General features: G+C 46.9%; 3 protein-coding genes across 3 annotated transcripts in view; 1 reads left to right on the top strand and 2 right to left on the bottom strand.

The window, feature by feature from the left end:
- The window catches only part of ryr1b (ryanodine receptor 1b (skeletal)), a gene marked incomplete at both ends in the record, with an annotated part of 61,653 nt that extends 58,760 nt beyond the window's left edge, over window positions 1-2,893 (bottom strand). The window contains one exon of the mRNA XM_084448655.1: window positions 2,846-2,893. Within this exon, the coding sequence (XP_084304781.1) occupies window positions 2,846-2,893 (48 nt within the window). The remainder of the gene's footprint in view (window positions 1-2,845) is intronic.
- Window positions 2,894-6,214: 3,321 nt separating this feature from the next.
- On the top strand, window positions 6,215-14,944 carry rasgrp4 (RAS guanyl releasing protein 4; the record flags this gene model as incomplete). Its single annotated transcript, XM_084447539.1, has 17 exons — window positions 6,215-6,231; window positions 10,014-10,180; window positions 10,751-10,909; window positions 11,180-11,222; window positions 11,348-11,479; window positions 11,658-11,799; window positions 11,921-12,094; window positions 12,261-12,377; window positions 12,584-12,859; window positions 12,954-13,029; window positions 13,349-13,446; window positions 13,582-13,691; window positions 13,849-13,999; window positions 14,120-14,156; window positions 14,277-14,411; window positions 14,552-14,748; window positions 14,858-14,944. 17 exons carry the CDS (start codon window positions 6,215-6,217, stop codon window positions 14,942-14,944), a joined length of 2,118 nt encoding a protein of 705 aa, XP_084303665.1.
- An 868-nt stretch (window positions 14,945-15,812) lies between these two features.
- hnrnpul1 (heterogeneous nuclear ribonucleoprotein U-like 1) lies at window positions 15,813-26,679 on the bottom strand. Its single transcript, XM_084443151.1, has 16 exons — window positions 26,643-26,679; window positions 25,876-26,132; window positions 25,528-25,758; window positions 25,188-25,419; window positions 25,002-25,075; window positions 21,670-21,809; window positions 21,433-21,532; window positions 21,236-21,348; window positions 20,856-21,122; window positions 20,594-20,716; window positions 20,075-20,203; window positions 18,660-18,828; window positions 17,440-17,706; window positions 17,182-17,330; window positions 16,893-17,063; window positions 15,813-16,714 (listed from the first exon to the last, which is right to left on the bottom strand). Exons 2-16 carry the CDS (start codon window positions 26,099-26,101, stop codon window positions 16,601-16,603), a joined length of 2,505 nt encoding a protein of 834 aa, XP_084299277.1. The 5' UTR covers window positions 26,102-26,132; window positions 26,643-26,679; the 3' UTR covers window positions 15,813-16,600.
- Window positions 26,680-26,703: the final 24 nt, after the last annotated feature.

Below are 26,703 nucleotides of genomic sequence, written 5' to 3'. Positions count from 1 at the left end.
TTACTTAGGCTACCTGGTCTGTCTGAATGGACAAGCCAAAACCACACCAAGCACCCGAAAAACAGCACTACAGTAAAAGCTAAGCCCCTGAATGAGTCACAATGGCCTCAGGCTGTTTCATAATCAAACATGTATCATTCACTCCATTTCAGTGCACTGGTGTTGCTGAGTAAGCCGTCTGTTAAAGAGCTTTCGTAAAGGGAGAGAGAAGATAGGAAACTCTGGCTAAGATGCACAGTATGAATAACAATCCTCTCTGTCGGTACTGTGTGTCTTCAGGGTAACTGGATTTATCTAATTGTATAAAAAAAAAGCATTATCCTCGTCCGTGTACTCTCCTCCGGCCTCCTCCCCATTTTCTCTGCCCTGTTAATAAATGCCATCCTGCCCGAGTCCGGAGGAACGCGGAGTACGGAAATATCAGGCCACCCTCCTCGCTCTTCCCTGCCTTCATCCTCCTTTTCCAGAGAAGTCCCAGAGAGGGAGAAGATGTGAGATGTGTGGGTGCCAAAAAAGAGAGTAAGAAAGAGAAAGAGAGAGAGGGTGGGAAGAAAGCGAATAGGGAGATTGTGATCCGCTCTTTCGCAATGCGCTCATTCGCAGGAAATGACAGGCCTCTCTGTCTGGGGGAGACAGAATGCCACAGCCTGGCAGCTCCTGACGCTCCAGGTACTGAGGGGTACCTGAGCCCCCCCTCTGTGATCTCCCTCATCTGGCACCACACCTCCAGTCAGGCCAGACAGGTGCTCGGACCGCTCAGGGGAAGCCAGCCTAGTCGACATAATTATACTAAGTCTACCATCATTATTATCCTCAAACTGACAAGACTATTGTCATTCAAAAGTCTAGGCGATCAAATACACGTACAGTATACCGCAGAATACTTTTCCTATCTTGTCTTCCAGGCCATTAGGTAGATCATTTAGCCTGCACTACAAACGGGAGAAATATCCAAAGCATGTGACTCACAATTTATTCCCTGCTCTGTCTGGTCAAAAGAAATGGGAGTGTTTATGGTTCTCTGTCGAGGGTGTCAGCAGTGTTGTTCTGTATTGCTGTCTAGTGGTTTGACGTGAGCTGACCTCATATTGAAAGTAAGTAAAGCTTTATTTGTATAGCACCTTTCGTACAAGAAATGCAGCTCAGAGTGCTTTACAATAGGGAACAGAGCGCTTCACATAAAATAGACATAAAAGGAACATGAAAGCAGGAAAATAAGATGGATGATAAAACAATTAAAAGAAGATAAGATAAAGAAATCACATAAAATATAACATTTTTAAACAGCTCAAATCATAGGATGTAATATTTTAAAAGGAGCGCAGTAGCCAGCAAGTGCAAAGTTACAGTAAAGGCTAAAGTGAAGAGATACATTTTTTGCTTTATTTTAAAAGTATTTAGCGAGCTGGCTTCCCTGATATCTATAGGTATTGTGTTCCATATATTTGGGCCATAATTGACAAAGGCTGCACAATCTTCTTCCGACTGGCTGACTTCATAAGCTTGACAGGCACTGTAATCGACGTGCTTGCATGCATGTCCAAGCCTGAGACATATAGTGTCACTACAACATCTAATGTCAAGAATTTCCCCTCTATTATTACACAGCTAGATGAGACACACTAGAGAGTGAATAGTCAGCAATAACTGAGCTATGATTGAACACAAACAGTCTGGTCTGCTTTGATCTTCTCCTCAGTGCTGTGTATTGGTGGGTCCATCTGTTATAGCAGGTGTCTCCCTCTGTCTCTGTCTGTAATGTACTGTATGTTGTTGCTCATTATGGCTCTGTCTCTGTGCCCCTAGACTGGAGCGTCTGTATTGATTGCTCTGTGTTACTGGAGTTACTGGTGTTTCCCTGTGTGTCTTTGTTGTGTCTCAGTGTCTGTCTCTCTGCCTGTCCCTGAGTCTCTGTGCGTGTCCATGCGGCTCCGGGGCCCGTGTCCAGCTGTCCCCCTGCAGGCTGGAGGCAGCTTGTCTCTCAGTCTCCTACTCTGTCACTGACAGGCTCTCCTTTCCTGAGGTATAAATAGATAACGATGCTAACAGATGCACCGGCCCCTGTCTATCTACACACACACACGCTCAACCACACACACACACACACACACACACACACACACACACACACACACACACACACACACACACACACACACACACACACACACACACACACTCAAACACACCCTCAGCCACATACCCCCCGAAAACACCCAGCATGTAGAATATTCTAGAAGTGATGAAAATATATATATAAAAAATAGGGCATATAAAATGCCTGACTGTTTTCCAAATATCTGACCATTCTCATAACTATTCTCAGCTGATTAGAATAGCAAGTCTGAGACAGATCAAAGATTGAAGAAAGCAATCACAGTCACTATAGAGAGCCAGTAATAAGCAGGTCATGGCACATTCGGGGCGCCACAAAAATAGTCTACTAAATACAGAAGGGGGGCATGGCTTTGAAAACTGCAACTAGAGATTGACTTAAATATCTCTTGCCAGAACAGCAACATTTACAAACAGTATGGGGAGCTGGGAGAGCAATCTGATATGCAGCAGGAGATCATATAGATTATGGGTCAACTCCAGACCTTACACCATAAGTACAGAGTGCCAATCTGACAGTCCACGGAGAGACAGAGAGGAACAGCAGCTCATATGCATAGCCTTCTCCAAATCAGAACTTAGCATGCTCATATCCTAGATGATTAACCCCATAATAACCTCCCCCCATAACCCCCACACCCCCCACCCCTCCTTCCCCCCTCTCCCCGTCCAGAAGCCGGGCTCCGAGCAGGTCATCCCCACCGAGAGAGAGGAAGTAAGCAGCACTCACCGTCCGCAGGAACTGGATCTCCTCCTCTCCCTCTGCCCCTTCAGACATCCTTCTCCGAGGGTTATTCGCAGCTCCTCGGGAGAAACAAGAAAATCCTTCAGTTTTTTCTTTCTCTCTTCAGTGTTTATCTCTTCCTTGCAACCTCTCTCTCTCCTCACAACACCTCTCTCTGTCTCTCTCTCGCTCTCTCTCTCGCCTCGCTACACCTCTCTCTCTCTCGCTGGCGCTCAGTGGCTGTGTGTGGGTGTGCTGGAGGACAGCATGAGTCCTGTGGCTCTCACGGTGTTGTGAGATAGAGTGACGGGCAGCTAGGCTCCCCCGGTACACCCCCCCCCCCCCCTGCATCCTACCAGGGGAGGGGTGGGGGGTGAAGGTGGGGGTGTGGGGAGAGGGGAGGGGAGGGGCAGGCACCTGGTTACACATTCACACCGCTCCCACCAGGCAGCCATGTTTGTAGAAGTGGGCCACTCCCTCACAGGCTGCTCCTTCCCCCGCATGTCTGAGAGGCTATAAAAGGAAAGCGTATGAAGACTCCCAGGAGCCTTGGGGACACACACTCTCTCTCTCTCTCTCTCTCTCTCTCTCTCTCTCTCTCTCTCTCTCATGCACACGCAACAACCCGCAGACATATGCACACACACACACACACACACACACACATAGGGCAGTCTTTAAAAGACTGTTGTGATAAAATATTATAGACTACAGTATAAAAGTCTGCTACAATAAAACAGGTGGCTGTTGGGTATCTGAAGGGATGCGGTGCAGTAAATGGGGGAGCCCTCTCACTTCAGTATACAGTACATAATATTATTATAGATTATTATGGATAATGATGTCCCTGAAGACAACATGGCATTTAGTAGCATTGCCTTTTCTGAGCATTTCTGATGTGATCTGAAAAGAGCTGTCATAAATAATAGAAAAGCATAGTAGCAATAAAACATTTAAATCTTAAAAAATCGACTTATTGATCCATATGTGTCTTGTTTTTATATATTGTATATATTGTGAAACGGAGTGTCACTTTGATTCAACAGCCCCTTCACATTACACACAAGTGTGTATGTGTGTGTGTGTGCGTGCGTGCGTGCGTGCGTGCGTGTGTGTGTGTGTGTGCGTGTGTGTGCGTGGTGTACACAGCAGTGTACAGTACGTGTGAAAGACGAGCACTTAGACCGAACTGAACCCTGCAGCTCCTGGCCTTCTCCTTCAGCTCAGACCACGGGATTCAAATACGGCCAGCATGCCTTGTCCTTTCTATTATGAAAAGGACACTATGCCTGCGATTCCATATTGTGTAAATGGTGTTTAATCTTGAGTACATATTGTCATTATGCATCATCCTTCTATTGTGTCTGCTGCTTACCTTTACTGTTTAAAGGTAAAAGATAAATAATAGACTATTGTTCTACCTACTATAGGCTACTGTCTGTGTCAACCTGAAACATGACTCATCCAAAACACATGTTCATCGGCTACAGGTAAAGAAATGAATCAGCATGAGTGACAAGCATCTCAGACAGGCAGCCCAAAATACTCTAGACCATGCATTCACTGAACTCCAAGTACACAGTAATACAAACAAACTCACCTCCACAGTCTCCATTTGTCATCTTTCAGTATGCTCCCCTCCTCGCCCATCACCCATAGCAACGACATGCTGGAAGATAGTACCACTGGGTTTTGCGGCATTCGGTTTACTGCCTAAAACAAGACCCCCGGTCCCACGAGCGCATTAGAGCTGAATGCTGGGAGTTTGAGTTTGAGACAGCTTTTCCTTTGCAATTACACCATGTAACCACTAGATGACAATGTCACATTGAGGTGACTAGGCGTTGTCATTGAGGGAGTTTGAGAACTTGTGACTGGGTGAGACTGCTACGCTAGGATATTCTTTGCCATAAAAGACTCTCCTTTTGGTGTGGGAAACAACGTGCGCCATTCTATTGATCAAATCATATAGTCTACTCCTACCAGGGGTCAAATGTGCCAACATACTACAGGAGTCAAGTCTGTCCGAATTTCCTAACAAACGCCCATCAAGTTACCCCCGAACGCACCAGTGCAATGGATAGCCTACCCCATTAACAGGTGAGCTCTGCCGAGTGCTGCCCTTTTCACTAGCTAGAGTCCAGAAGGGTGGCAATCACTATATGAGCCTTTATTCCTGCACAATCTGAATGTGTTTGCACAGTATCATCCCCTCGTTTATTCACGCGCACCCACAGGCTCCTCCGGCGGCCACCTCCACAGTCAGTGACTTTAGTGTCCCCCGTGGGGTGCCCTCTTCCTCTGGGCACGTTTGAACAAGGATGCCTTTCAGTCCCCGTGTCCAGCTGCACACTGAGACGGTGCCTCAGAAACACTACCTCCCTGTGTCGCAGCTCACGAGCACGAGAGCGGGAGAAAAGAGGGCGAAGGAGAGAAGAAAGGAAGAAATGGGGATGATAGAGGCTAAGGGGACCTTCAGTGAAAGACCTTGACGACTGTCAAAGAGGGAGGACATGACGGTAAGGGTATAGATGAGTTAAGATGAGCAGCTGTTGCACAAGGTTCTTTGAAAATGTTCCCCTAATTTGATGACTGGAGTAATTGCAATATAAATACAGACATAGAATTCTTAGTAAAGCCTCTTACAGAATTCCTATTTTGATCCATATTGATAATGGGAGTAGATGTCTTTATGAGGACAGACAGCTGTAGTATTAGTCTTCTGGCACACTGCTAGTTGTTGCGTCATTATGTCTCTCACAAACTCTCCTCCTCCTTCCTCTGTTGGTACTTCATTTTTGTTCTCTGCTCTCTCTCTTTCTTGTAAGCGTTTTCCACTCCTCTCCCCTCCCCCTTTCACACACACACACACGCACATACAGCCACACACACGCACTGATGAGAGTTCCCCTATCTGTCAGAGCCAGTTCCTCCATTTAAGATGCTGACTTGTTTATGTTGAAGGACTGGTACAGTAGGCTGTTACATTAGTATCTTAGTGATGTACTTTGATCCTCAGTCTCATGTCTTTTTTTTTATGTTGAACTAGTGTTGTTTTCAACTTTTATTTTGTGGTTGACAGACCACACATGTCCTTCAGAGAGAAAGAGAGACAGACAGATAGACAGACAGACAGACAGACAGACACGGTCGAGTGTCAGAAGCGGGTGGTTTTCAGTTTGAGGTTTGGAATTGACAGTTAGGTGAGCAGCCCTCACCCGGCAGGTCTCAGCCCTGTGTCCGCTGGGCCAGGGCACACGGAGGACGACCAGGGAGGAGGAGTGGGGTTAGCCATGGAGCTGTAGGGTGCCAAGACACACAGATGCCCCTGGGGACTGGCAGTGGAGGAGGAGAGCCATGGAGAGGACCTTCGCAATGCACAAGAGCAAGAGGTAAGAGGAGCACTGAGAAAGTGAGAGTCTGACTGAACTATTCAAATATGCTGTCTGCACCCTGCTAACAGCGCCAGTTTGTACAGTCATGCAGCAGTGTGAACTTGTGGTTATCTGAAACTAGGCTCTGTGGTTTGTATCAAGTTTCTTGAGAAGCCAAAGGCGATTGGCTGGTTGGTTTTGTTTTCCATTCTCTATAGCAAACAGAAGCAGAGCAGTTTAAGTTGAGTTAATTTGAATCTACTCAATGACATGAGAGTGACATGCACTGAAAAGCATGATTGCCAGACCTGCAGTTTTTGTATTTTCACATGCTGTAGTCACAGTTTTAGAGGACTGTACAAAGTTTGTGCTTGGCCTACATATGACTGGGAAATGGCTCACTGTGGTTACAAGCTCTCATGGGTTGTGTCTACTGCACACAAACATGCACTGACATTTTAGAGATATCTAGGACTGTCTGCTCACCTTTGCACGGTATAGGGGTTATGGTTTACTCGACTGGTGTCTTCATTCTCCTGGAGTTAGGATCTGGGCCTCAATACAGTAACCTACAAGATCGGTCTTTGTTGGGAGTTTGTAAGGGTCATTAATAATTAATTGTTAATTAGTTAATTAATGCTGTATGCTTATGTATATATTTCTGTGATAGGAGCATGCCCCCGGACAATGATGTTAAATAGGGATCTACTCAAAGTGATCATCTCAAAGTGATGGAAGTCGATTAATATTGATGTCTCAGATGAACACAAACATTATTTTCAACACCTCTTTACATAAGGTAGATTCTGTTTCCAGAGAAGTGTGTTAGCTAATAATAGAGACTGTAGAACATGGTTTGCATGAGTTTTTTTCACTGCTGTAGTTGTCAGCCCAGATCAGGTTGCATGGAAATAAGGGTTTGTGTGGGCGCGTTAAGACAGACAGATAAAAGCATCATCAGTCATCCACTAAAGACTCAACCATTTTTAAAGGAGCTGTGGCAGGAGTCTGTAGTAAACCATTGGGTTGATAACCTCTTTAGAAGTGATTCAAAATGATACAGGGAGGTCCACGTTGAGGGAGGGAAAAGGGAAAGAATGAGAGAGAGAGAGAGAGAGAGAGAGAGAGAGAGAGAGAGAGAGAGAGAGAAAGCATGCACACAAACAAGTCCTTCAAAACAACTCTGGCATCAATTAATCAATTAATGAGAGAAAGGGAGGAATTTGCATGTCCCCCACCAGTGTGTGCGTGTGTGTGTGTGTGTGCGTGTGTGTGTATGCGTGCGTGTGTGCGTGTGTGAAAAAGGAGGGGGGAAGTACATCCCTGGCCAGGAACTGTGACTGAAATACCGGGCGGGGGGTGGGTGGGTGGGGGGGGGGGGGGGTGGTTAGGTTTCCAAAGGAAAAAAAGGAGAAGTTGTTTTGTGAATGACATGAATAGAGACGGACGGAGGAAGAGGGAGCATGTGGGAGACGGAGGACGCAGAAGGGATGGAGGTCTGGACTGTGGATCAGTATACGAGGCCTTAACCTGGGAACCTGAACTCTGACCCCGGACCTGTTCCATTCACCGCCTCTCCTCCAATGTTTCACCTGTGGTAGAAGCTGACAAATGAGGTGTAATGATGTCTGTGGTAGTGTGTAATTTCTCAGAGACAGAACCAGGCCTGTGAAATAGGTTGAGTTTCACAAGCTCGTGTGTGTGCGCGCGTGTGTGTGTGTGTGGCAAGAGATAGAGGGAGCATTGTTTTATTGACACAGCTCTCAGTAGCCAGACTCATTCTAGGAACAGGTGAATGCAAATGGCCAAGTAGACAGTAGACAGGGCTTGATTGTGTGTTGAATTTGCATGGGAATCAACCCAAACGCTGCCGCTGGGTTCCCACTAGCTGAGCTGGTGCATGCGAAGAGATGAGAAACGATAGAATACTTTTAACATGCACATATGCATGCCGGTTAACATCTGGAGTGACACTTATCATATTCTACAGTACGTAGTCTTGGCTGCCCCAGACTCTCACTCTATCAAAGATCTTGGCTGGAGAGAGAGAGAGAGTTATATTATGATGGTGTGTGTTTGCTGTTGGTGTGCCCTGCTCTGAGTGGGTGTTTTGGGCTCAGGAGCCAGCGTAATGAGGCGAGGAGGAAGGGGCCCAGCTGGTCAGGCTAGCAGGCCCAGAGGCTGAGGCCGGGCCTGGGTGCTGAGGCCGGATACTGAGGCTGGAGGCTGGCGTAGTGCGTTGTGGTTAACACACTAGTGACTAGAGGCCTCCTTCCTACCTCACACAGCCCCGAAGACCACCACCAGTGCCAGCGAGAAAAACCTCTGTTCCAAGAGATCTCTGTTGGACAGAGACTGTGGGGAAGTCGAACTGAACCGGTTGACTATAGATCATTAAACAGTAATCGCATGCCTGCATGGCTCCTTGCAACCGTGGGTGTCCATGTCTGTTTACAGCAATACATAAAGCCCTGGACTGTGCTTGTGTTTGTGTATTGTTGAGGTGCTGTTCTGTCTAAGAACGAGAAAGGAAAAAATGAACATTTGGTACAGTACCACACAGGACAGACAGAGGGGGAAGGGAGAGTCAGAGAGACTGGGAGAGAGAGATAGGTAGAGGGCGAGAGAGAGAGAGAGAGAGAGAGAGAGAGAGAGCGACAGAGAGGTCAAGCGAAAGGGATGTAGGCCTAGTTGTTCAGGGAACTTGTCGCCACTTCTCTGAAGTCACCGCAATGTATGTTTCCTGGTAATGTCGTCACGTCAGCCATCGAGCCAGACCACACGCGCCGTGTCTCACAGTCACACAAACTCAAAGGCTCTGCTTAAATCCCAATCCTTGCGATACAGGTAGTAGTAATACATTAGCCATGGCGCTACCCGCATGCTGTGAAAATTACACATCATGATCATGTGTTTACGGTCATGGCAGCAGGGGTTAATGAATTTGTACTGTGCTGTAGGCTTAATGTTAAATAGACGTTTGCTACATGGTTTGCGACAAAGAGGCCATTCAGACAAAGCACCAGCTTGCCTCCTTTCTCTGAACGAGATACACAGTATATGAATATTGTGGGTACAGTATGTACTAAAGACAAGTTTACAGTGTAGCCTTTCTAGAAACTGGCTCAAAACTGTGTCCCTGATTCAGATTCCAAGAACATCGGCAACAAACAAGAATTTCTCCATGTCCCCACTGGTCAATGGGAAGTAGATTGCGTCAATTGTCTGTTCCAACCAGACCTGCTTTCTTGTGCCTCCGATTAGACCCACTGACAGTGTGCAACCTCTCTGATCGACATAAACAAGAAACTAACATCAACATTACTCAACACTCAACATTTTTCACTCTGGCTGAAAGTCGCCCTAATTGTCTAGGGGTCTTAAGTGGGTGGAGCAACACCTAAAAACCTAACGAGGCTATTTCACAGCCTTTGTAACGGCTGCCCCTGAATGTGCTGTGTACATTTGCTCTCTAGAAAGGCTATGGGGAAGAGGGAAGGGACGGGGTAGTAGTGCAGTACTGTCCTCCTCTTCTGGTATAGCTGGGTGGATTACCAGCCGCACTCTGCCTTTAATCCTGACCTCCGGTCACCTTTGAGTTGAGCCAGGCTTGGGGTCCACTAGCATGACCGCTAAGTCTTCGGCCATGTCTGCTGGGGTGGCGCGTCGCCTCTGATGGGCTCGCAGACTGGGCCAGCGGCTCCCGATGAAATTAGCCAGGACCCGGGAGAGTTTGCCAGCAACACTGACTCAAGACAACACTCTCTCTCTCTCTCTCTCTCTCTCTCTCTCTCTAGCAGAAAGTCTCGTGTGGAGGGCCCTGTGGGGGTGAAGAGCAGGCGGCCGGTCCAGAGGCGGATGACATGTCCCAGCCCCCAGGAGATCAGCCGAGCCCTGCAGACCCCCATCCCCCAGACCCGCGCGGCCAGCCTGGATGAACTCATCCAGATCTGTCTACACTGCTTTGGTATGTGTGTGTGTGTGTGTGTGTGTGTGTGTGTGTGTGTGCCTGTGTGTGTTTGTGCGTGTGTGTGTGTGTTGGCTTTATCTCTCAATCCTTTCCGCTCCCCATCCTTTGACTTCATCCCAGGCAGATTATGTAAACTAGGGATGAGAATAAGGGAGAGAGAGAGAGAGAGAGAGGGTGGCTGTGTGAGACAAAGGGGAGTCACACAATCACACTTTGTTTCATCAGACTGTCCCACCCCAGGAACTATAACCTACAGGAGGCAATGCCTATTCTCTCTCTCTCTCTCTCTCTCTCTCTCTCACTCCCCCCCCCCCCTCTCTCTCCCTCACACACACACACACACACACACACTGCTCACGGTACGCTGTATGAATGTGGTAATCTGTGCAGATATCACCAGACTGCCCCAATAACATTATCTGAGACCTTTGCTCTCAATTACCCAATGCAGAATTAAAGAGTCTGCAACCTCTCATAACAGTGTACCAATCACTACACTATTCATAACACACGTTTACTCCTTCTGCTCATGCTGTGTGTTTTGACCTGGAAAACGGTTGGTTGCAGATAAGGAAGGGAAGCTGCTCAGGGGGTCCCAGATGGTCCACATGACCCTGATGATGCACATCTGGGTGGTGCCCTCCCAGACCTTCGCCAAGAAGCTCCTCGCTCAATATCCTCCACTGTCCCACCCTGCTCTGCTGCGCCCCCCTCCTGGTCCCAGCAGTACACTGCACCTCATCACACGTCCCCCGCCATCCCACCCGGCTGTGCTGCCCCCCGGTCCCAGCCACGCACCGCACCCCATCACATGTCTATTAATCCCCGACACCAGGAAACAAACACCGCTTTGTTCCACGCGGCTGGCTTTCATATCACTGAGGGAGCAGATTTGTGTTTGTGTGTACGGTAGCTGGAGTGTCGACTTGTTGTCGTAGTGTTGCACGGCGCCGCTGTTGCTCCTTGACTCTCCCACCTATATGGACTGTCCCCTAGAGAAGAGGGGTCTCAGACGACCACAGATCTGCCACCTCATCAGGTTAGCGCGCCCATCAAGCACTCTTTCGAATTTGACCAAGGGTATGTGTGTCACTGTGTCAGGGCGATGGTTCTCCAGCGCTGACTACCGTACTAACGCGCTCTCTCCCTCCTCGCTGCTGTCAGGCAGTGGATCAGCCAGTTCCCGGCAGTGTTCGAGGCGGACCCCCAGCTGGAGCAGACCATGGGGGACCTGTGGACGCTGGTGAAGTCCGAGGTTGAAGAAACGCACTCTCAGTTGATCAACTCTTCCGGCATGTGAGTCATACGGACGGCCTCTTCTGTGGGCAATCCGATCCCTCGGTCACAACTGTTTCCTGTTCACTTAATACTTAAAACTTATCTCGATCTCTGGCCACACGTGAGGCCAGAGAAGGTCAGACTTATCATCCCTTGTTTTATTCGTCAAACTTCTCTACGCGGTCTGTTCTCCAAGATACCCTCCCTCCAACACTTCCCAAGCCCCCTCGCCTTCCGTGAAGAAGAGGAAGGTCTCCCTGCTCTTCGATCACATGGAGCCGGACGAGATCGCAAAGCACCTGAGCTACCTGGAGTTCAAGAACTTCTGCAGCGTCTCGGTGAGTTGTGACGGAGTCACGTCAGGCTGGGGGGTCGTCGCCGTTAAATCAGCCGCCGTTTTAAGACCGGGCCAGGTTGACAATCTCCCGCCTGACCACCCGCTGTTCTCTGGCCGGCCAGTTCCTGGACTATCACAGCTATGTGGTGCGGGGCTCGGTGCGAGACAACCCCGCGCTGGAGCGCTCCGTCATGATGTGCAACGGCGTGTCCCAGTGGGTGCAGCTGATGATCCTCAGCAGACACACAGCCCAGCAGAGAGCTCAGGTCTTCACCAAGTTCATCCACGTGGCCCAGGTGACGTAGCGTGCCGTACATCGCACACCGCGGTCAAGAAGGCTACACCAGCTACGTGCCGCGGAAGTATAAGAATGTAGTTTGTTGAAGGGATATTTCCGCTATCTTCTCTTTCTCTCTCTCTCTCTCTCTCTCTCTTTCTCTCTTTCTCTCTCTCTCTCTGCAGAAGCTTCGTGCCCTGCAGAACTTTAACACTCTAATGGCCGTGACAGGGGGTCTGTGCCACAGCTCTATCTCCCGGCTCAAAGACACTGCCAGCCTGCTGCCACCAGACGTCACCAAGGTCAGCCTGGGCCGCGCCGATACGATACACTGGCAACGCCGACTCTGTCAACACCGATTGTCGCCTTTGACTCGTCAGTCCTCCCCTTTAACCCATTCTAAACCCTTATCACTAGCGGCCAACTGTGAGCTCTGTGAGACTTCCGTAGTGAACGAGACGGCGGCATCAACCGTGGTCCCCTGCTCTCCCTGTCTGTCCTCCGCCAGGCTCTGAGTGAGATGACAGAGCTGCTGTCCTCCAGCAGCAACTACAGCAACTACCGGCGGGTGTACAACGAGTGCGTGGGCTTCAAGGTGCCCATCCTGGGCGTGCACCTGAAGGACCTGATCTCTCTGAACGAGGCCCTGCCAGACTACCTGGAGGAGGACAAGATCAACCTGGGCAAGCTGCAGCACCTCTACAGCAACATCAGCGACCTGCTGGCTCTCCACGGCTGCAACCCACCCTTCGAAGCCAACAAGGACCTGCTGCATCTCCTCACGGTGAGCGAGGCAGCTCCGCGGCGTTTTGTCAGCTAGCGGCAGTATTGTGGTGCATTGAGAACCGGAGTTGACCTTTTTTTAAATGTATCGTCAGCTGTCTCTGGACCTATACTACACAGAGGATGAGATCTACGACCTCTCCTACACCAAGGAACCCAAGAACCAGGTTAGTAGCACAGGATTTTCAAATGTATCTTTATCTTCAGCCACCTCACCTTGGTCTTGGCCTCTTTTCATACAAGCAGGGACGTCTCCATACTCTGTGGGTGTGAAACATATGGCACAACCGGCAAACACAGACTTACATCAAAGTGTACCACAAAAAAGGCAGGGCAGGGCGTACATGTGTTATCTGATGGGTGATTCTTCCCTTATGTCTCTCACTCTCTGTTTTTCTCTCTCTCTGTTTCTTTCTCTCTCACTCCCTCTCTCTTTCTCTCGCTCTCTCTCTCCCTTCTCTCTCTTTCTCTCTCTAGCCTCAGTCTGCAGCTCCAGTCAAACCTCCCGCGGTGGCAGAGTGGGGGTCAGGGGGTACCCCAAGGCTGGATCCTGCCACCATCTCTAAACACGTCAAGCAGATGGTGGATGTGAGTATGGAACCCTGTGTCTGCGTGTCTCGGGTTTTCACTTCCTCATAACCAAGCAGGCCGAAGCAGAACTGCCAAACTTTGACTGGGGCGTTTGTGAAACCAGCTCTCTAATCGCACCGTTGCCCCCTGTAGTCCATTATGAAGAACTACGACCTGAATCAGAACGGCTACATCTCCCTGGAGGACTTTGAGAAAATAGCAGCCAACTTCCCTTTCTCCTTCTGCACTCATGAAAGTGATAGGTGAGAAAGCCGGAATGGGAGCTGATAGCACATAGGGTTAGTTCCAAACACAGAAAGAACAACTCTGATACTTCAAAAGAGCGCAATCAACCAATAACTGACCCTTAGTCATTCACCCACCCCACTTCCTTCTTTCCCTCTGTACGCGCCGCTCCAGGGAAGGGGAAATCAGTCGTGAGGAAATCACGTCTTATTTCATCAGGGGAATGTCGGTGTGTGCCAAACTCGGATTAAACTTCAGCAATGTGCATAACTTTCACGAAACCACCTACAAAAGGCCTACGTTCTGTGACACCTGTGGAGGCTTTGTGAGTGTACTTTTACTATAATGATTGATGGTTCCTTCATTAATGTGGTTTTGCCTGATGTCAGCGGGTCTGTACACCCTCCTGTGACTCACCCATTCTGCTGTGTCTGCTCTCTCGTAGCTGTGGGGAGTCATCAAGCCAGGCTACCACTGTAAAGGTGACACGCCTCATCTGTGTTTCATCATACTCTGATGGCAACAGAGATTCTTTCTTCTTTTTTTCTTACCTCGCTGCCAAATCTGAGCACCCCCTCCCCCCCCCCCCTCTTCTCTCTCAGACTGCGGGGTGAACTGCCACAAGCACTGCAAGGACCTTGTGGGGATGGAGTGCATGAAGAAACATAAGGTTTCTGGCGGCTCCTGTCCCTGCACTCCAGCGCCAGATTTCAAAAGCAAGGCCAGCAGCTGGAGCAGTAAGTCATCCTCATTTCCTCCTCCTCCTCAAACCGTCCTCCAACACACATTGGCATCGCCCTTTAATACCTTTGAATGACCTCATCTACAACGATATCTGTGTGTGTATGTGTGTGTGTGTGTGTGTGTTTCGTATCAGGTTCGGAGGAGGAAACCTTCGTTTTCCCTCAAGGTGCCTGTAATGAATCAGATCACAACAGGAGCCATTCCACTGTGAAGAATCATGCACGGGACCCAGCGCTCTTGGACTGTTCCACTCAAACAGACCCGGGGGTCTGGACCCCGGTCGAGAGGAGTGGAGAAGACGCCAACACACACAGACCCCCTACAGAGAGGGTAAGACGAGCTCAAAGCACTACGGTGTAAGTTCAAGACAATGCACACGTGTTGAATTAGCATTAGCCTATTCTGTGGAGTTTCAGCCTCTTCTCTGTGCTTTTACCAGGCCAGAGGGTCCTCCATGCCAGTAGCCGTCTTGGAGAAGATGGAGGAATTGCAACTGCACAGAGACAAGAGCAGGGAGCCTGACTGAGCAGAACACACTGGATGGCCTGCCTCTCACACTCACACACACAATTGCATACACACACATGTATGGACATGAACTCACCTGGACATTCTGTACTGTGTCAGACAGACAGGGTTTCACAGTCGAAGTGCGACTAATAGACTCTTATGAGAAATGTGAAAAGTGCCGTCATTGAATGTTTTCCCGTTTTCACCTCGTCGATTTGATGCTCTATTTTTGAACTGTTTAGTTCAGTACTTCAGTATCGTTTCTTAAAAAGTGTGATTTTGAGGCAGTTGACTTCTCTGGTGCTAAGCTTCTCTCAAATCTGGAAGAGCTTTACAAGACCCTCAACATACAGTAGTCATGACATCCATGACATTGTACAGTATGAGAATGGATCTGCTATGGGGTAGTTGGGGACCTGTGAAACTACTGTTACCACTTGGTTATTATTATCCTTGTAATTCTTGTGATTTACTGATGTTCTAATCCCTTGTCACATTAAGAGAATGTTGTACTTAAAGTATTACTCATGGTTAGGCGTATTGATTGGGGAGAAATTATTTTACAGAAATTTCTACTCAAGTACTGCTACAGAAGACATTGCTGGAGGGGGTTTGATAATTTAATATTGAATACTTAAAATGGTGCCTTTGCATGAGGGATTGTGTGGTGGAACAGTGTGAGGTCTATTCTGTGGTCTTGAAGCGTGGCTACACAGAACTGTTGACCACAGTTTCGTCTCCACGTTTTAGACAAGACAGAAATGCTGATAATGGGAAGATCTCTACACACATCATTCATTCTGTGTATGCACAAACAACTTGTTGGATATACATACAGTAACATCAGATTTTTATTCTCAAATAGAAAAAGAATCTGACAGGACTGAACAGTCAACAGCAAATACAAAGGGTTTTCAAAAGAACAGTTTTACACATAACTACTGAACAAGGTGGCAAAACATACTATAGTTGGATCGGCCAATCCAAGGATCGTTAAATACTATCAGCATCTTTAAAAATGTCATAATGTAAATATCTGTTGGGGGAATACCGATTGTTACCGAATGTTTCTCAGATTTAGACCAAAAAAATACAATCAATCTCCTTTTGAAGGAGTAGTAACTAAATATAACACAAAGGGTCAGAGAAAAGGCCAGCTACGCAGAAATACAAAACGTGCGCTTGTGTTCTAAGCTCAAACAATTCAACTGAATTTTACAAAAACAAACAAAACATATTCGGTCACTATCCCTCTAGCCTGGTAATTCATCTGACCGCTCCCTGCTCCCTGAGAACACACACTTTGCTTTTAGATCGGTATAAAACAAAGTGGAAATTGAATTCACACACATCCACATTAGATGCATAGTGTCAAGAAGGAACACCTTTTATTTGAACATACACTCTACGACTTAACACAGACACACATCGTTGCTATAGAATAAGACGTCATTCTTTAAGCAAAAAAAAAAAAAAAAAAGAATCAGCGAAATGCATATGTTGGCTGCCAGGGACAAGGAGGCTGCTGTTGAGTGTGTGAGACAAAGGCAAAGGACATAGGCATGTGTGTGTGTGCGTGTGTGTGTATGCGCAGGGCTTTACTTATGAAGATAAGAAGTGGATCTCCAGGGAGAGGGGTGCGGGTCAGGGGTTCCAGAGGAGAGCCAGGCTACTAGGACCCTGAGGAGGAGCCCTGGCTGCCCTGGCCAGAGTAATTCCCATACTGGCCGTAGTACTGGTTCCACTGGCTCTGGTTCTGGTAGTACTGCTGCCACTGCTGTGCATACTGAGGAGTGAGAGCGAGAGAGGGAATGAGAGACAAAGTTAAAGAGAGTTGGTTAAAGTTAGAGTTAAAAGACAAGACGGTGAATAAGACTCACAAATGCCTTTTACACAGTTACCTTACCAAGCAAAGCTAAAATACTGGCAGATGAGATTAAACCCTGAGGAAGCTGGTTAATTACCTGCTGATACTGCTGGTTGTAGCTCTGTTGCTGATTGTATGTCTGTCCAGTGGCAGGTGTCTCGCTGTAGCTCTGGCCATATCCTGGGTACTGACTGTAGTTGCCATAGTTGTAACCCTGGCTGTAGCTGCCTTGGTTATAGTCACCCTGGTTGTACCCTTGGTTGTAGCTCTGTGGATTTCAAGAGAAGTTGAGGAAAGATCATATTTTAGAGTAAAGATATACCTTCAAATTGGATTCGAGTCATATCCTCTCATCCGGAAGATAAGAGTTACCGTAGGTAGGGTACCTGATTGTATCCTCCCTTGCTGTAGGGAGCCTGGCGGTTGTAGCTTCCTTCCGACGGTTGGTTACGGTTGTAGCCTCCTCGACTGCTACTGCCTCCTTCACGGTAGTTGCCGGCCCAGCGGTTCGGGTTGTAGTTGCCACGATTGTAGCCTGGGATGAAAAAAATAAAAGCATAAGCAGCATCTACAATGTCCCCTCTAGCATTACCCTCCTAAAGCAGGGCCTACATCTGGGGTCCGAGTCTGGACCGTGTCCTTACCCCCTCTGTATCCTCCTCCCCCGCCTCCGTTCCCGCGGTTCTGGTACGCCCCGTGGGGTCCATCACGGTTGTCATAGCGCTGGAAGCTGCCGCTGCCACGCCCGCGGAACCCCGCCTGCCGGTTGTCATAGCGCTTGTCGGGGGGCGGGCCGGCTTTTCGCCCCTCATCGTTGTACTCCTTCACCAGCTTGCTGGCGTCCTCGCACTGCAGCTCCACGAAGGTCACCTCGTCCAGGAAGTCACTGGCCTCAGGAAGCACAAAGTTGGCTTGGAGACAGAGACAGAGGAGAAGCAGAGACAGAGGAGAAGCAGAGACAGAGGAGGAGCAGAGACAGAGGAGGAGCAGAGACAGAGGAGGAGCAGAGACAGGAGTGGAGAGAAAGATAGTCCATCCAACACAGGAGAGTGGGATAGAGAGAGAGAGAGAGAAAGAAAGAAAGAAAGAAAGAAAGAAAGAAAATAAAGAAAGAAAGAAAATAAAGAAGGAAAGAAGGAAGGAAGGAAGGAAGGAAACCGGGGAGGGGGTTGTAGTGAAGACCAGGACAGCCACACCACCGGGAGACAAAATGAATCACAATTAATACCAAACACAGGCAGTGGAAATAATAAATACTAAACTGACGGATTGGTAGATGATAGCAGATAGCTGTGTGTGTGCGTGCGTGTGTGTGTGTGTGAGAGAGAGAGGTTCTGGAACAAATATGACCTCAAGGGGGACCAGGAGGAAACATTTGTTCAAGAAAATACAGGGAGGGGGGGAACTTAGGAACAAGGAACAATAAACAGAAGGAGAACCAGAGACAGCGGGAAAGGGGGACTGGCACTGTAAACCAAAGATGGCCGTCACCTGACACCTGCAGTACCATGGACTCCTAAGTAATGCCATCTTATGTACATTAGGAAGTTTACAAAGAAACGATTTGTTTATATGTTTACATACTACAAGGAAACCAATTTGGGTCATTTCTGTATGAGGTAAAGATTGTATAGCTTCACAGACCGGCTTCTTGGTTTGCAGTGCATTAGGGGGTAGTTTAATGTGCAAAACAAGGAGGGATCAAATTCAGGAGGGCACTTAATAATGTAGAGCTTGTAAAACTGGCCAGGGGCTATAATAAGGGGAAGGGACATCTTCCAAGTTTGATTGAAATAACAAAAACATAGAAAAAGTAAAGCAGATCTGGTGTTTTGGGTTGGTTGGTTTTCCACAGCGGTCCTACCTTTCATTTCTAACACAGCATGATCGGGCACATCCTTCCCCTGCTCATCAGTTTGCTTTAACGTTCGCTCTTTTAAGTCCTCGTCCGTGGGACAAATTACAATAGCCTTGCGTTGAAAACCTTCAAAAGGACGCATTTTTCGTCTCTGGGCTGATCCATATACATTTGTCTAGCAATGGTGACAAGAAAGTAGAAGAAGCCGTTTGTTATTGTTTACTTGTTGTTATGGCTTTGCTTTCCACTGGAGGGAAGCTGGAACCCTGCAATAATGAAGTGAGAGAGGTTGGGCTTGGATGTCAGTCTATGTTTTTACTCTCTTGGAATCACTAATGGCCTCTCACAGCGCCACAGACTCACCTCAAAGACTGCGCCTTCATGTCCTCAGCCACCAGCCACTTTTAAAGACAGAAGGGGACCCCTTAAACATCTCAACTGACTTTTAAATCTGTCAACATGTACAAGTTGTATCAGTAGCATTATAATGCCGTGTAATAAGAATCAATCTGTACGTAAAAGTATGAAAGATAAATCAAATTATAAAGGCAATCTACAATAAGCCCAAGAGATGGACCCTGTTGTCAGTCAACTTAAAGCTTGTGAGCCTACCTGGTCTCAATTCTGTTCACTGTAGAAGGACCATGATAATGTCAAGTGCATCGGTAGAGTTCTACAGGATATTTTACACAGTCATAGCATCAATCTGCACAATGCACATAAAAAGACGGTAGGTTTATCTACTCCTGACAGGGGTCCCCTACTTACCTAGACTTACCTGGTCTTCATAAGCGCCTCTGTGCCATAGACAAGAACAGACAGATACAACCTACCTCAAGATACTCACAGTTCCCATGGTCAGATCAAGCATCCATTAGACTTACTTACCTCGCCCAATCAGGAATATACAATGCCCTGAAAAGCTGAAACTGATTAGTCTTCTCACTTACCTTCAGGGTCAATTCATTTTAAAAACACTCAACAGTTCCAACATCTAACTGTTAAATATAGCTTTTAATGGGCTATCAATAGGATCTCGTTATAGTTACCATAGCAACAGAAGGTGTTTTTCTTACTCACCAGGCAGAGTTTACTTGTTTCTCAACATCTCTACATTGTCATGGACTACTGTACTTCACAAGACGTGCAGTACTGAATGTAATGACAGAAATAGAAGGTACAAAATATACTGAGGGATGACAACATGAAGGAGTCTGTCACTTATGAGAACATTAACCGTGTTCATAACAATGCAGTACACAAATAGACAAAGAGACTGATCAATGCTTCTTCTACTCTATCATACAATGGGCCCCTGAAAGATAAATAAATAGTCCATTAGAGAGAGTGAACATCAGGGCACATAGACTGTGGTGTGTATCAGGGGGAGGAGGGGGGTGGGGGAGGTAGGGAGGGGCTACCTGGTCCAGGATGTAGTTGCGCCTCTTGCGGGCGGCGATCTGGATCAGGCGGTTCAGACACTGGGTGGCCTGCTGGATCAGGATGTCCCAGCGCCCGGCGTAGTTCCTCTGGCGCCGCAGGCCCATCACCTGCACGCACGACCCCGTCATCCTGCAGCTCTCTTTCTACAGGCTTATGGTCTTCCAATTCAAACTTTATTTATACTCCAAATTACAGAGTAGTTACTGTGTACTCATTTGCAGTGTCGCCGAGTAATTACATAGCATTAATCAACATCAACATAAAAAAAAAAATACATAAACAATAAAAAATTGCATGAACAAGAATCAATAAACAAATTACATAAAATCAATTAACAATTAAAAACAATTTAAAAACAGTTTCAGAAAATGTACAATTTAAAAAGAGGAAGAACAGCCTGTTGACAGCGTATATATATAAAACAAACATATATGTTCACACCTCCACACATGCAATGACTTATCCTCACAACGTTACAATGTCCTCAGACACTTTACCTTCATCTTCTCCATGATGGCGTTGGTGCCGAGGATGTTGTACTTCTTCTCAGGATTGGCCTCAGCGTGCTTCATGGCCCAAGTGGTCTTCCCACAGGCTGGCAGGCCCACCATCATCAGGATCTGGTAGCAGAACGCACACAGACAAAGACGCCAGCCACCAACCAGTCAAAATCAAATCCACATGCTGTTAGGATATAGAGGGCGTGGGTGTTTTCTTTGCTAGAGGCAATCAAGACGGTGGAGGAACTGGCAGGCGCACCTCACACTCAGATTTGCTTGCGGGTCCTAAGGTGCCTCTGGTTCTCCCCTCCAGACTGACTGTCTGGATGAAGGTGTAGCCGTCCTGCGCGGGAAAGAAAGGCTCCTCCTTCTGGCCGAAGTTGAACTCGACTGCGCAGTTCTTCACCAGGACGTGAGGGAAAAGGGCGCGGCCGGCCAGCATCTCCCCTGTGGTGCGGAACGCCACATCCAGCCACACTCCATTTTTAGAGAATGCCATCTGCACTTCTTCACCACTGCTGAAGTCCTTAAGAAGAGATGAACGTGAACGAACATGAAACATTGAAGCCTCTCCTCTTCCAGCGGTTCAAAGTTAGTAGATTATGGGTTAAAGCAACACAATAATATTGCACTACTCACTATATAGCAGCCAATAACATCGTTTTCACCAAACTTCTCTCCATAATCCGCAAATTTGCAGTCTGAGGATTTCTTGCCAGTTCCTCCATATCCAAACGAAAGCGCCTCCTCACCTGAATACACCAGAGAGCTGCTTATTAGTGCTACTGTCTGTCATACAGTATCAAACAACTACTCTGACTGTGCATGGTTCTGACCCAGCTGAGTGCTGCTGGAGTCCAGGGACCATCCGACCCTGACCACGTGGGGATCCGCTTCGCTGCTGGGCAGCTGCTTCACCGGGATTTCCTCAATGATCTAGGAGGGAGAGAGAGAGATCTGAATCTCCACTAAGTTCAAAGTGTGCATCTAAGCCTGCCTAGAAAAGGCACATTTAATATGAATCCTTCCAAGTATGAGTGAAATCGATGAGGGTGTTGTCTGCTTTCTAGTACCTTCATCTCGTAACAAACACGACCCTTGGTGACCCCATAGGAGGCCCGTGCTCCTGCCCAGAGGTAAGCAAAGCCTTCTATGGTCAAGGGATATCCGCTGTAGCGATCACGGGATACTTTGAAGTGCAAATCACAGTTGTCTGCAAGATAAGAAGAAATATGTAAAATATATAAATACAGAAAAGCCTAAAGCAAAAAGTCCCTGCAATTCATCTTAACTCACAATTGTCCTTGCCCCTGGCTTATTGAAACCTACACATTACCATGGCATGGGTCAAAATTACCATTACCAGTATAAGGAAGGGTGCATTTCCCTTTACAAAATAGGTCTTATGTTTTTAATGTTAGAAATATTTATTCATGACATTTAAATACATCACACTATTGTATCAGGAAAATGCTGCTATAACCAAAACAAAATGTCAAAACCACCAATATGGTGGTGAAAACATTACAGTCTGAATAAGGTTGCAAAGGGGTGGAAAATGTCTTTTAAATTTTGGGAAACTTCTCAGAAATTTACCATGCAAAGTTAAGCTCTGGAATTTTTGAAATGTTTACCATTTTTGTAACCTATAGCAGCTTTTTTCAACAACTTTTTAATTTATTACATTTATTTAATAAATGTATTTATTCAAGGATTTTATCCCATTTTCACACAATTTGATGGCCAATTGACCCTGACCTAGTGTCTAATTACCCCCTACTAATGGATTCGTCACACAACCCAGCCGGTTGGCAAGGGGTGAGACAACTCTCAGCCCGCAACCGTAATTCCAACACCAGAAAGGGTTGTGTGACGAACTCTTAAGCCGAGATTAAACTAAACACCCTCGGGGAGTGGCAGCCCAATAGGCCACTCTCTTTGGGATCTGGCCATACTCAGATCTGGCGAGACCCCCAGTCTCCAGTGGGCAGCTGCACCGGAACATTGAAAGCAGTTTCGCACACACAGTTAAACTGTGGTCCTTGCACACAGCGTGTGTGCATTTCACACACAACAGAGACACTGCGATCCATGCTAGTTGGGCACCAATGACACCTTTGAGTGGAGCCAGCTCCTCTGACTGGTGGCTGGAGTGCTACGTTTCTCACTCCACACCTTCCCATTGCATCTCCAACATGCTTCTGAAGTGTAGATCAGCTCTCCATCCATCTCCTCATGTGTGTTCCGAGGACCTGTGCTCCTTCAACAACAGCCAGCATTTATGGGCCTCCCCTCCCTCGGAATCAGGATGCTGTGCTAAGAATATGGTGAGAGCATTCACGCTGACCACATCAAGGAGATTGCAGTGCACCACAATACCATTGTCCACCTCCGTGTTTGCCTTTTGGAGCTGTATACAACCCATGGGTGGTTTACTTCCAATGTCATGTACAGTATTTGGGCATATCAGAAAGGTCATTAAAGCTATGATCAATGACAAATATTGTAATATTCAACTTGATATTGATTTCAAATGAGCCCTTTTCTAACTTAAAATTACTAAAAGTTGCTGGCAAAAGTTGTAAATCTCACTTGTGTGCCAGAGTCCACTGCTCAGATGATGCACAACATCTTCTCCCAGATTCTTCTGGACCTCTTCACCTGGTTGCCTCCCAGTTTATGGCATAAGGGACTCTTGCATCACACACCCAAAATAACGTTACACCACATTTTGCTGGCTTGCTAGGTACTGTATACTGCAGAAACTCCAACTGCCCACTGAATGGCACCAGCTGTTCAGCAACTTAGTCACTAACACAGTCACTGGGGATGAGTCTTTCCTTGCAGTTGACCAGGAACAAATTCCATACATGACTAAGAGCTGCCATGTGATCTGCTGCTTGACAAAGGTCTTGTTCTCTAGTCATCAAGTGTGAGGAAGCGGTAGATGTCTTCAGATCTGTTAAGCCTCATGGTGGTCTTGTCCAGTACATGGGATTATAAAAAGGATCCCTGAACAGTTTCCGGATAGGCACATCCCAATTCACAATATTTCACTCCCTGCCAAAAAAGTGAGGCCTATGAATGCCGTCATTTCATCTTTTACAACATCTCTCCACTTTTTCCCCTTCATTCTTGCTCTTCTGTCGAGCTAAATTATTTCAGCACCTCTTCAATAATGTTGTCAGTGACAAACAGATCCCAGGCATCTTTCGGTGACATGGTGACAGTTGGCCCAGTGCAGGTCCTGGGCAGGTCCTGGGTATACTGCGGGACTGAGTCCTGCACTGAGCAGAAGGAACCTCAATCCAGAAAGTGCCATTAGGACTGACTATTTTCAGGTTGAGTATCAGATTCCTGTTCAGATGACTTAGTCATTAGTATATTCACTACCGTAGGTAGTCTCTGGGGCTCTCAAGAGCATGGGACCTGCTACCAGCATATAGTCAAGATGGCCTGATTCGGAACACTTTGATTCTTCATCTAAACCCAGGACACCTTCCTCTTCCAGCATTTGCAGCCGCATCTCTGCTGTATATTTATAAGCTGACAGACTAGCCTAGGTGAAGGAAAAAAGGGAAATGTTTACATGGTAGAATATGCAGTTTTAGCAGTATGTCATCTAATAGTCCATTAAGCTATCAATATCACATTAGCATACCTAAAAAGCTCCCTAATCATCTACTGTAGCTATAAACTACTCACAGTATCAAGCTACAGATTTACAGCTGTAGTGAATGCATGGTATGCATGTATGCATTTTGCAAAGCTATCCATCTTGATGTAAAGCTGGCTAGCTAGTATATTTTCTGTTTCAGATGCTGTATTTACATCAATATATGCATTTACTTCAGTGAGAGCCAATGAGGACCAATATCTATGTCCATAAATGTAGCTATCTATACAGAGATAGGAACATTAGCTAGCTAACTCCTTTATCAGAGGTTGCCATTGCAAATGTAATGCAAAATAATTATGACTCATTTAATAATCATACATTCTCCGAAAGGGAAATATGAAATATTTACAATACTTACATGTACCAGATATGCAAATGGTCTGCTGAAGTGTGCTACCGTTCAGTTGTGTGCAGTTAATAAAGTCCTGACCGCAAACAAGATAGCAATAAAAGGTTCCTATGGAATGCCCATAGGAAATGAACAGGGGATAACAGGTTTTGACCCATTGAACAAATTTCTCAAAAAGTAAAAAAAAAAGATGATAGATAAATGAGAGATAAGATAATTCTAAGTGGTAGGGGCTATTAACGACTTGAATGAGGAAGTCATGAAATGGCAAATAGTTAAATGCCTTTATCCCAGAGATATATACAACCACCCAGACAAAAATGGCCCATACCATGTGCATCTAAGGGTTATTAATGGCAGCAAAAGCCCTTACTTACATGTGTCAAGAGCAACGAGTGCATCATCAAAGTCCTCCTCCTCTTCTTCAGCAGGGGGCTGTGGCGACCGAGACCTCCAAAAGACCGGCAAATTACTTCACAATTGAATGCACGTCACTGGATGTAGCTCTCTTAGAACAACATTACACCTCTGCTTTTGATAATGATATAACCAGCTAATCTTACCTCTTGTCCTCACGGTGCTCGTAGTAGCCGTAGCCCCGGCCCTCATCATACGGCCTCTTGCGTCCATATTGGCCATATCGGTCAGCCTCCATCTTAGCCTGCTCGCCCTGCTGGGCCTCCAGCTCCTCCCACTCGTTGGCTGGTTCTGGCTGCTGCTGGGGCTGCTGCTCCTCCTGTTGCTGCTCTTCAACACTTTCCTGCTCTTTCTTCACCTCCGCTTTCACCTCAAGTTCTAAACAACAAGCAGGCACAATTTTCAGATTTGGGAACTTTTGTTTGGTGTAGTGCTGTATAAAGTACAGTGGTAAACAGCCATGTTGGCTGTGCTGTATGTCCTCGCCTGGTTTAACCTCAGCCGGTTCCTCCGGCTCCGGTTTGGCCTCATACTCAGGATGTGTCATCTCAGTCTTGCTCACGTCAACATCTGCTGAGAAGTCAGGCATACTGAAGGTCATGGTAGGAGTTGGCTCAGTGTCAAGACATCCACCTACAGGCTCTCTATCAAAACCTCCATCTTCACTGCTTTCCTCCTCAAGGCCTTGATGGACACCCCCTTCGCAATAGTCCTCATCTGTTGGCACAAATTATATCATCAATCAAGTTACATAGCTATGATCTTTTGCATTGGTAAAATGGTCATGTATAAATGACCCTTAAATGTCACACTAAGGAGGTATTCAGTAAGTACCTTGGTTATGAATGGCATCATCACACAGTAACCCAGAGGAGTAGCCCTCTCCCAGGTCGTCCGCTGGTCCACTTCCTTTCCCCGTAGGCTCTGCAGGCTCGGTGTCCACAGCGGCTCTCAGTCTCTCTACCAGATCAGCCTTCAGCCCTCGCGTGTCCAGGCCGCGGCGCTGCAGCTCATCTTTCAGCTCATTGACTTTTAGCTTCTTCACGTCAATGCTGCTCATAGTGTTCAAATTTCTGTGCAACTTTTTTTTTCTGCAGACAAATTAATATAATGATTTTTTTTGGTTTACAAATAGATAGCTAGATGTCATATGCTTTGCACACAGTCTCAATCTGCTCTGCTACGGAGGCTGTATGGAGATAGCTAGCGTTAGCTAACAGCAACCTGTCAGTATTTGCTATAGTTGGCAAACGTTAGCCGATCTAGCTATCTGATTGTAATCCTAGACAACCGAAACCTGTGGCTTTAGTGTGCACACAAAATGTATGATTGCATAAGCAAGACCAATCGGCACATTTCCATCGCGCTAGTAAACCGCACGACGATGTATAGCTAGATAAGCTGTGATGTTATGACAGTCAGCAGCAGGCCGATGCAGGTGCTGCACTGCCAGTCACTGTTAAACGCGTAACGTTAGCCAACTAGCTAGCTATGATAACCACAAACGTTAACACACAATACACAGCACTGCTGTAAAACTTTAACAAGTTAATGTTAGCTAGACGTGCTGTGCTGCAGTAGTTGAGGCAGTGTTGTATTACCTTTGGTGGTTGTTCCTCCTAAAGCACGGCCTGAATGTCTAGCTAGCTAATATGCTTAGCA

The sequence above is a fragment of the Borostomias antarcticus genome (genome assembly GCF_949987555.1).
Source record: "Borostomias antarcticus genome assembly, chromosome: 1".
NCBI lineage: Eukaryota > Metazoa > Chordata > Actinopteri > Stomiiformes > Stomiidae > Borostomias > Borostomias antarcticus.
This window is presented reverse-complemented; position numbering and strand designations above follow the sequence as displayed.

Excerpts from the sequence above, each read along its gene's own strand:
- hnrnpul1 (XM_084443151.1), bottom strand. The coding sequence starts at position 26,101 with ATGAGCAGCATTGACGTGAAGAAGCTAAAAGTCAATGAGCTGAAAGAT. Across the intron at positions 21,349-21,432 it reads CTCCAGCAGCACTCAGCTGG|GTGAGGAGGCGCTTTCGTTT; the intron begins GTCAGAACCATG and ends TGGTGTATTCAG. Across the intron at positions 20,717-20,855 it reads CAAGCAAATCTGAGTGTGAG|ATCCTGATGATGGTGGGCCT; the intron begins GTGCGCCTGCCA and ends TTCTGCTACCAG.